At 56.1% G+C, this 10338-nt stretch overlaps 1 protein-coding gene across 1 annotated transcript; it reads left to right on the top strand.

Annotated features, from left to right (window-relative positions):
- The first annotated feature begins 3317 nt into the window (after positions 1 to 3317).
- LOC123794630 (keratin, type II microfibrillar, component 7C) lies at positions 3318 to 9840 on the top strand. Its single transcript, XM_045800794.2, has 9 exons — positions 3318 to 3701; positions 5277 to 5485; positions 6580 to 6640; positions 6771 to 6866; positions 7460 to 7624; positions 7867 to 7992; positions 8246 to 8466; positions 9153 to 9184; positions 9653 to 9840. The coding sequence occupies exons 1-9, from the start codon at positions 3318 to 3320 to the stop codon at positions 9838 to 9840; spliced, it is 1482 nt and encodes a 493-aa protein (XP_045656750.2).
- Positions 9841 to 10338: the final 498 nt, after the last annotated feature.

The raw sequence follows: 10338 nt of genomic DNA, 5'->3' as shown, positions 1-10338 counted from the left end.
CACATCGAGATATATCTTACAAACGTTCATCACAGAGTTGTTTATCAAATCTCCATTAAGAAAGCACGGGGCACCCAAGTGGCTCAGTCGGTTGAGCATCTGACTCTTGACTCTTGGTTTCGGCTCAGGTCATGATCTCAGGGTCCTGACTCCCTGCTCAGCGGGGAGTCTTCCTGAGGATTCTCTCTCCCTCTCCTTCCACTTATGTTCGCTCTCTCTATATATAAAATAAATAAATAAATCTTTTTAAAAATCCATTAAGAAGGGACAGAAATTAAGAGGCCCATCACTATGAAGGCAAAAAAGAAATGACAAGAGCATCAGTGGGTCAGCAGCCGGGCGGACAGGCAGGTGCCCACCAGGAAACAACCGTGATGAATAAGGCCCAGTGGTGCTCGTAGTCCCAGGGAGGTAGGCAGGAAGCTAAGGACCAGAGCGACAGGGCAAGCAGACACTCCAGGCAGCAGGGACGAGGCAGGCCCAGGCCAACCCAGGCCAGCTGTGTGAAGGGCAGGCTCAGGGTGCAGGCCTTGGCGACCGAACCAGCCTGGGGCTCCACCAGAGCCTTTATAGCCCCTGGTTGGGGTGGGAACCAATCCAGCCTGGAGCCCAGGTGGAAGAAAGCAGCCTATTGGGCTGCTATCCCTTTGTCAGCTTCCTGTCTAAGTCTGTTTTCAAGGGCTCACCCAGTTTGCCATTCTCTTTGTTCTCAGCCACTTACAAATAGGCGCCCTAATTAAGGCTTTCTGATGTGGCCACGATTGCCTTGTAAAGCTGTTGAGCTATTTTCTGCTTACCAAGAACGGCGCTGCCCAGCCCGTGCACACCGTCCCTTTGCAAGGCCCTGCTGGATCCAAGACCAGTCACCTTATTAGTGTGGGTGAAGGTGGGGGTGGCACCTCCCCTTCCAGGCACCCACTGAATCCTCCCAACAGCCCAGCAGGGCATGGATCGGTTAGGAAACTGAGGAAACAGGACTTGCCTGGGGTCACAAAGCTAGTCAGTGGCAGAGGCAGGCTTCAAACCTCGCCCTTTTATCTCCAGAGTCCACACTACCATCATCTCCCATCAGGACAGGGACCTGGGCAGACTCATGGCTCCCCCGACCCAAGGAAGTGGCTGTGTCTATACAGAGACCCTCAGTGAAGCATGCAACTCGATACTGAGCCCACTGGGTTGTGACAGATGAGCAGGGTCAGAGGACAGAGGTGCAATGACCAGCAAGGTAACAGAGAAACGTTTCCTGGAAGATTGACCACCTTGCATCCCTCAGCGTTTTACCAAGAAGTAAATCCCACGTAATCCTTGGACACGCACTGAGAACCTTCCAGGGGCTCAGCAGTCCCAGCTGAGACAAGAAGAGAAAAAGAGCTGTTCTTTCTTGGATGTCCAGCACATGAATGACCCAGGACACACTCAGCCATGCCTCCCACAGAAATGCTCCAAAATCCCACCAGCCACTCGGCTGCAATCAGTCCCTCCCTCACCCCCCGGCCTTGCGTTCTTGGGTGTCACTCACCCCAGAAATCCCTATCCCATAGGTCATTCCCACAGAGTTCCCACCTCACACATGAGAGTCTGTGAAAATTTATTCATAGGGCCCAACTGGAGGGGCTGGAAGTATCCCCTGGTCTCCCAGAAAGGACGGGCCCTCCCTCATCCTGGGACATAAGTGACTCACTCACCCTGAGAGGAGTAAAGAGTGCAAAAGGTGAGGCCCAGGGAGGGTGCATGGAGGGCTATTTTTAGCCCAGATTGGGTCAGCATCTGCTTGTGGCCAGTCAGTAAACAGGTCCATCAAAGGAGTCATCCTCAAGTACAAAGGCAGTCAAGAGACTTGCTCTTGGAAGGGTTTATGGGCTCAGATCCGTGGGTTCGAGGCATCTCCTGACTAGGCCCCACTGTCCACCCACCAAAGCCATCACTGGTCCTAGCCCAAAGGGATGAGGGGGGAAATCACGGGACCTTGGCTGTCGGGAAACCACATGAGCTCCCCACCTCCTCTCATAGTGGGATCCTCAGAGGGGAGGAAGCAATGTCATTTCAAAGACTGGTGACCTCCCTCCCCTGATCTCCAGCACCTCTCATCCTTCCTGGTGGGTGCTTACACACCAATATTCATCATTCAGCTTCCCTGCTGGGAAACTAAAGGACCCGCACATCCCCATATCAGATCCCGACTCAGCCTACGCATCTTGGGACCTTCTCTCCACCTGTGGCTTCTCCCCCTTGCCCACCAGCCAAACACTGGCACCCCTGTGTGCATGCCACCCTCTCCTACTTCCGAACACCTCAGGTCTCTGCTGGGTTCCCAGACTCCAGCAATGCAGTTGGCACGCGATAAGAATTTTCTGAAAGAATGAGAGAATGCATGATTAGACCGTCTAGCCTCCAAATCAGAGCAGCACTCCTTTCACAGCTCTTCCCAACCCTATCCCCACCCCACCCCAAGTCCTGCTTCAACCCACCTCCTAGTAGTCTTCCCTAATTCATCTCTGTAGCTCTGTGTTATTCCACACTCCCGATCCTGTCCTCTACTCCGCCAGAGGCCCAGGACTCTGGAGGATAGCCCTGGTTCTCGTGTGAACTCTCTGACTCAGTTTCTCCCATGTCCCATCTAGAGTCCCACAACTTATCTTCCCAGGAATACCCAAAGTGCAGAGACTATGCTCCCTCCCAAATCTCTACCCCCACTGGCATCCTTGACAAGGCTCTGGGTAGGAACAGGCCAGGAGAGGCTGACATTGACAGTGGTGAAAGGGACATGCTTTAGAGAGACAGAGGAAGTCAGAGAAGCCTCCTAGAACAACAGGTTGTTAGGGACGCAGCCCGCTGGTGGGGATGGGCTAGCCATCCACCCTGAGGTCAGGTCACGGGTCCGGGGCCCATAGCCCGGTGGTGATGCCCCTTCCAGAGAAGGATTCCAAGGGCAAGCTCCAGCCCAGGTCACTTCACCCATTCCAGTAGTCGGCACGTGGAGCCCAACTGATGCTTCCAGGACCCCTTCCCTTTCTCTGCTTCCAGCAGCAATGGGAGGGGGAGAGGCAATGAGGAAGCTTGTTAATAGCTTTGAAGATGAAACAGGCCTGTGGCTGCGGATTGTTGACACAGCTACCCTGAAGAGGCAAGCTGGGCTGGCTCTTAAGAGGCCGGGATGATGCCAAGCCAATAAAAGGCAGCTATTGTCACTATGCTGCGCCTTTTAATGCCAGCTGCCCCTGGTGCATAAAAGGGCCTGCCACAGCCCAGGGAGCACAAGCCTCTGACTCCGTCCTCTGCCAGCTTCTCCACTGTCCAGACACCTTCCTATCTCCAACATGACCTGTGGCTTCAGCACCGTGGGCTGTGGATTCGGCCCCAGGAACTTCAGCTGCATCTCGGCCTGCGGGCCCCGGCCCGGCCGCTGCTGCATCACCGCCGCCCCCTACCGCGGCGTCTCCTGCTACCGCGGCCTCACCGGGGGCTTTGGCAGCCACAGCGTCTGCGGAGGCTTTCGCGCCGGCTCCTGCGGCCGCAGCTTCGGCTACCGCTCCGGCGGCGTGTGCGGGCCCAGCCCGCCCTGCATCACCACTGTGTCCGTCAACGAGAGCCTCCTGACGCCCCTCAACCTGGAGATCGACCCCAATGCGCAGTGCGTGAAGCAGGAGGAGAAGGAGCAGATCAAGTGCCTCAACAGCAGGTTCGCTGCCTTCATCGACAAGGTGGGTGTCCTTGATCACACCCTTCCTGAATTCCTTCCATGCTCAGGACTCATTTATTTGCCCATAGAAGCCCCCAGTCCAGTCCAAAAGGAGAAGCAGTCATACCGCTAGGACACAGACAGAAAGACAAGAATAGGATCAGGAGCTGCCAATCTGATGGGGAAGGCACACTGAAAATCTACAAGCAGGAAGTAGAGGCAGAAACTTTAGTGCTGAGAGCTAACATCTCTTCATGAGCACAAGGCTGCCGTGTGGGGATTCAACGCATTTGAAGTCAGATAGCTGTTGCATGGGAAGGCAGTGCTCCCTATGTCAAGGGCAGGCCTGTGAGTGTAATACTGAACAGTGCCTGAAATGCCGTAGATCACACAGAGCTGTTTCTCTGCCAGATGGTTCCTTGGCTGCTGGGCAGAGGCCAGAGTGCTTGGTCCGTGTCTGGGGCTCGAAATCCAGGGATGAGCGATAGCTACAGTCCCCACTCTCTGGGCCTTGTGAGGACGCAAGCAGCACATGGTCGGGATGCAGCTGTAAGCCGTCTGTTTTTGCCAGTGTCCAGTTCAAGTCCACAGCCATCTTCCCCACTGAATTCAGTGGCAGTGGCATGAGGGGACAAGGGAGAAGACTCCAACTAGGAAGTGGTTCTGGGGCTGGCAAGGGCTCTCTCTCTCCAGAGCCAACCTTGAAAGAAGTCACACTAGAGAGATACCCACCAGGAAGGACCAAAAAAGTCTGGAACTCCTAACAACATGAAACATCAAGGATAGCATAGGAAAGGACTTATTACCAGGTTGTGGCAAAGTTTCTAGACAAAGGGATCTGGATGAGGATGCTGGCCTGCCAGGACAGCCTGGTGGCAGGGAGATGGGCGTGCAATTTTCCTGGGGCCCAATAGTCTACCATCATTCCAGTGAGAGAAGAGCCCCCTGTGGGGCAGAAGGCCAGAGTTTGAATCTTTCCTCTGCCACTGCGAGCTCTCAGGCAGTCAGGTAACATCCCTGGGCCTTCAATTCCACAGAGCATTCCTGCACCGATATCCCAGGTGACTATTATTCTAATTGTGTTGTTGTTGTAAGTATTCAATAATTGGCACAGACTTCATTTTTCGCCTTTTGCAGTCTGCCTTTCTGAAAAGGTCGGCCCACTCAGCTGCACACTGACAATCACACCTGACTTAGTACTAGTAGCTGTCCAGCACACGGGCGCCCTTTTGTGCCAGGGCTCATTAAACTCTCTTAATGAGGCGAGCGTGAACCTCCCACGTCGTGAGGGGGTGACAGGTGATGCCCAAGGACATGTTATTAACAAGCAGCAGCAGAATCCGGACTCAGCGTAGTTCAGCCCTGTCCGTGGTACCAGGCGATGGCCTAGAGGAGACTGTAGTAAGCTCTCAGGAAGGACTTCCAGGTGACCCGATTAAGCCGTGGGGTGGTTTTGACATAACACCTGCGCCAGGGAGGACTCTGGGTCCTGATAGTTGGGGACCTGCAGATCCTGGTGTTGGGACCACCCCCGGCCCCCACCTCTTGCCCCTGATCCTGGAAGAAGAGATTCTCAGGCTCTGCCTCTGGGTGGCAGGTGCGCTTCCTGGAGCAGCAGAACAAGCTGCTGGAGACCAAGTGGCAGTTCTACCAGAACCGCAAGTGCTGCGAGAGCAACCTGGAGCCCCTGTTCGAGGGCTACATCGAGACGCTGAGGCGGGAGGCCGAGTGCGTGGAGGCCGACAGCGGGAGGCTGGCCTCAGAGCTCAACCACGTGCAGGAAGTGATGGAGGGCTACAAGAAGAAGTGAGTGCCCAGGAAAGGGCTGGAAGGAGGCTCCCAGCACAGGGGTGTGTCTGGGTCTGCGGCTGGGACTCTGCCTGAGGATAGGGAGGGACCTACCCTCGCTGGCCTTCCTCAAGGCTCCCAGGTCCTGTGGGTGTGCCCTGGCCCCCAGGGGGATGGAGTTCACCTTGCCTCCCTATCAGCAGGTCAAGAGAATGATGTTCTCTCCTTTCCTCCGTCCACCATGCCCTTCTCTTAGGCCCCCAGAAAAATGACCACTCCTGGTCACTTTGAATCCAGCCTTCAATGTCCTGCACATTCTTCGCAAGTTCACACCTTTACTCAACTAACAGTTTCTCAGTGCCTCCCAGACGCAGTTAGACACCGAGGGAGAAGGGTGCTAGCAATCCAGGGGCAAGCAGTAGATGTCATGCCTGTCCCTGTGGGACTCCCAGTTGGCTGGGAAGCAGCATGGCCCAATCACAGACAAAGGCCATCAGTTATAAGTGTGACACACGATATGGAGGGTGCTCACCTGTTACTCTATAGGAAGCTGGTTTCAAGGGGCAGCTGGCCAGCTTCCTTGAGTAGCACTCTCAGCCATGAGCTTCCCAGGGCACCATACTCCCTGCCTCTGGCTCTGAGCCGGCCTGCCCACGAAGTGGCAGGCTTGACTCCTGTTGGCTGAGCCCAAGAGGGGAACGACAGAGAGGGGACCGCACTACCTATAGCAAATCCGGGGCAAGGGGTGGGGGTCAGAAGAAAGGAAAATGCAGACCTGGTGAGAAAAACAGACACCTCCCATTCCCCTACCCTCTGCACACACACACACACACACACACGCACGCACGCACGCACACGCAAGCATGCACATGCTAAACTTCCAGATCCCGCCTTCCCACCCCCACTGAGCTGCTCAGGGGTGATGTGAGAGCAGGTACTTCAGCTCTCCGGGTATCTCAGTAGGCCTGGACCGGCAGTCTGATTGGGTCCTGCCCCATTTCACGGCAAGGGGACAAGCAGGGAGAGGGCCCAGGGATCGAGCTCATTTGCATGCATGCTTCGAGGCCAAGTTGAGAGCTGCTCAGGCAGGCTGTCCTTCCCGCCCACTTCAGGTATGAAGAAGAAGTCGCACTTCGGGCCACAGCAGAGAACGAGTTTGTGGCTCTGAAGAAGGTGAGTGCCCGAAGCCCAGCCCCACCCCCACTCCCTGGCCACCGCATCCTCCATGCCCCGCCACACTGCAGCCAAGCTGTCACAGGGCCCTGAGGACAGCTGGTCTCACAGCCCCTTGAACCCCACACAGGAGGTGGACTGCGCCTACCTTCGCAAGTCAGACCTGGAGGCCAACGCGGAGGCCCTGACCGAGGAGATCGACTTCCTGCGGCGCCTCTATGAGGAGGTGAGGGGGCTCTCAGCCATGGTGGCCGTCCCCAACCCCCTGCCCAGGCCTCCAGAGGGCTGCTGACATGGGGACCCAGGCTCGAGGCTGGAGGGTTGCAGGGGAGCAAGGAGAGGGAACAAGGGAGGCAGAGGAGCGGGGAACTGAAACAGGCAAGGGAGCGCAACCGCCGGGACAGCTGTGACTTGGGAAACCGAAGTGAAGCCCACACAAGCGTCACACCGCCTCAAACCGCTTTCCCTGGCAGCCGAGAGACTTCCTTCCTGGGGTCGGGCCAGGGGCATGTGACCCGGGCCTGACGCAGGGTCTGGGCCTCTGGGAAGCACCCACAGCCTACTGGCGGGGGAACGCAGCCTAGACTCACCTGGGCCTAAATATCCCAGAAGCAAGCATTTGAAAAGCGGTTATGCCTTCCTCTAAAAGGAATTTCTTACCTGTCCATAAAGTCATACGATTTCATCAGAGAATTATCTGCTCCACACATGAGACTTTAGCTCCAAATGGGCTAAAGAGATTATAGGCATCAGCATCGGCACGTGAGGAAAAGCCCAAATAATGTGCTGCTTCTTCTTCCCCTACCCCTACCCCCACAGGAGATCCGCGTTCTCCACGCCCACATCTCAGACACCTCGGTCATCGTCAAGATGGACAACAGCCGGGACCTGAACATGGACTGCATTGTGGCCGAGATCAAGGCTCAATACGACGACATCGCCAGCCGCAGCCGGGCTGAGGCCGAGTCCTGGTACCGCAGCAAGGTGAGGGGCATAGGACACCTGCCTCCTAGACATGGCAGTGGGCAGGGAAGACCTCTTTTGTCTGGGGATTTTGATTATTAGGGATGGTAAGAGGACAGACATCTCTCAGTTTGGGTGGTAGAGCAGGGCTGCCATGCATGGGTGCACAGGCTGAGCACTGTACAACTTACCAATCGTCTGTGGTGTCTGAATGGGTGGGAAACTGCATCCTGAGCCTCAGGAGCATCTCTGCCTCCCCCCAGTGTGAGGAGATGAAGGCCACGGTGATCCGGCACGGGGAGACCCTGCGCCGCACCAAGGAGGAGATCAACGAGCTCAACCGCATGATCCAGAGGCTGACCGCTGAGGTTGAGAATGCCAAGTGCCAGGTAAGTGTCTCCTGGGGCCTTCCCCGGGTCACACAGGCAGTGTGTGTCCCCAGTGGATCTCACCATTCCCGCTCCAGCCCATCTGCAGGACTACAGTCCCTCGTTGTGGTCCCTGGGGTAGACTCAGCTGATGAGGGGAGAGGTCTGTTCTTGGGGTGTTCCCAGCTGGGGCCGGGGAGAGACTGGACACATCCAGGAAATGGACAGAGAGACCCGGGACCATTACCCACCTTGTTCTCTTCTGGGCCCCTAGAACACCAAGCTGGAGGCCGCAGTGACCCAGTCGGAACAGCAGGGCGAGACGGCTCTGAGCGACGCCCGCTGCAAGCTGGCCGAGCTGGAGGCCGCCCTGCAGAAGGCCAAGCAGGACATGGCCTGCCTGGTCAAGGAGTACCAGGAAGTGATGAACTCCAAGCTGGGCCTGGACATCGAGATCGCCACCTACAGGCGGCTGCTGGAGGGCGAGGAACAGAGGTGGGCCCAACCCAGCCGCCCCAGGAATTATACTTGCATAGATCTGCCCACCTTTGACTCCTCCATATCCTAGTCAGTCCTGAGAACTGACCCCAAGCTAGACTCTGGGGTCTTGGAATCCCAGATCTCAAAAGACTGGAACTTGGACACAGCATACAGAGAAAAAAATGAAGGCCAGCATCACTGTGAGGTCTAGAGTCGCAGAGAACACAATTCCTTGCTAGGAGAGAACCTGGACACCCATTCTCTCAGTTTAGAACATCCTTAAGTTATTCCATCCCCAAGTCTTGCAAGATACACTCCCTGCCTGGTTTCTAGGAGGTCACCTTGTCCAAGGGGAGAGTTGCTGGCCAAACTGTGACCCTGGCCTCATGTGACTGCCCAAGAGGACTTTCCCCTTCCTAAAGCTGAACCAATCCAAGTATGCCACGTATGGTTGTTCAGGCTGTGCACTGCACACAGACAGCCAGCTGAGGAGCAAATAAAAGCTGAAATCCAACCCATACTCTGCCTGCCAAATAGTGTGGCCTGGCATTGCTGCAATTGCCAGAAATGTACTTTTTTATACAAAGGTATAAATATAGGTTAGAAATACACCTGAGATGATCCATTCCAGCACAGAGGAAATTTGAGGATCTCATTCTGACTTCTTTTCTCTTCCCCTTTCTTACCTTTTCCCCATTCAGGCTGTGTGAAGGTGTTGGAGCTGTGAATGTCTGTAAGTATCTTGAGCCCTGAAAAGGAAAATCTTCTGTTGGGCAACAAAAATTTTCTGGCTGTGAGTATATAGAAACACTGAGGGAAGCATTTCCAATAATTCCCCCAGGAAAGGGGAGTAGGTTGGTCATTCAGCAGGAAAGGCTGAGGTTAGCTCACAGAAGAACTGGACAACATAAAGAGGGTTGGAGAGGGGAAAGAGTAACAGGTCACTTCAGGAAGAAACCTGAGCTGTCAAGCAGAGACCAGGAAAGAGGAAGGGACTTGCCCAAGATCACAAAGCAGAACTAGTCTCCGAACCCAGGGCTCCTGACTCTCAGGCTGAGGTTCCTTCCATGCTTTCAGAACTACAGCTGAAGGCCCTCTGTGTCCTTCCCTGGAGGCTTAGGCAGATCAGGGAGGACAAAGGAAGATGCCCGGATGGGGTGGCCACCAGCCAGAGCTCCTGACTCTGCCCCTGTTTCTACAGGTGTCAGCAGCTCCCGGGGCGGGGTCGTCTGCGGGGACCTCTGCGTGTCGGGCTCCCGGCCGGTGACCGGCAGCGTCTGCAGCGCCCCCTGCAGCGGGAACCTGGCGGTGAGCACAGGAATGTGCGCGCCCTGCGGCCAGCTCACCACCACCTGCGGAGGGGGTTCCTGTGGCCTGGGGAGATGTTAGGCAGCCCCAAGAGAGAGCCAGAGAAGCCCCTTCTGCCTGCCAGACGCGCCACCGTCCCCACCTGCAGCTGAGAACAGCGGTGCCTCGGTAGTTCTGCCCCTCGTGTTCTGAGAATACACCACGCGGCTCAATCCCATCAGCCCCTCCTCCGCGCTTCTGGTCCTACCGGAAGCGGCTGCTGCCTGGGACTGGACCCGCCCCTTCCGCTGTGTTGGCCTCTGGCCCCTCCCACAGAGAAGGGCTCTCCTTCCCTGAAGGAGCACCGCTGGATGCCTCACCCGCCTCTCTGGTCTCTTGTCTCCTGTTTTCCCAATAAACTGGGGGACCCACTTTCTGTGCTGTGATGCCTTATTTTCTTGGAGTGAGCCCGTGTCCACCAACTGTTGAGCACCACAGCCCGGCGAGACGGCCCGAGGACTGGGGCAGTTGTGGCTGGTCTCAGCCTGGACACCTGCAGGGCCCGACCCCGAATAGTGCCTTCCTCCCCTGGCCAGGCGG

Source organism: Ursus americanus, chromosome 25, assembly GCF_024610735.1.
Source record: "Ursus americanus isolate L20-20 chromosome 25, mUrsAme1.1.p, whole genome shotgun sequence".
Lineage (NCBI taxonomy): Eukaryota > Metazoa > Chordata > Mammalia > Carnivora > Ursidae > Ursus > Ursus americanus.
This window is presented reverse-complemented; position numbering and strand designations above follow the sequence as displayed.

Coding starts and splice junctions, on each gene's coding strand:
- LOC123794630 (XM_045800794.2), top strand. CDS start 3,318: ATGACCTGTGGCTTCAGCACCGTGGGCTGTGGATTCGGCCCCAGGAAC. Junction 7,625..7,866: donor AGTCCTGGTACCGCAGCAAG/GTGAGGGGCATA, acceptor GCCTCCCCCCAG/TGTGAGGAGATGAAGGCCAC. Junction 8,467..9,152: donor CTGGAGGGCGAGGAACAGAG/GTGGGCCCAACC, acceptor TTCCCCATTCAG/GCTGTGTGAAGGTGTTGGAG.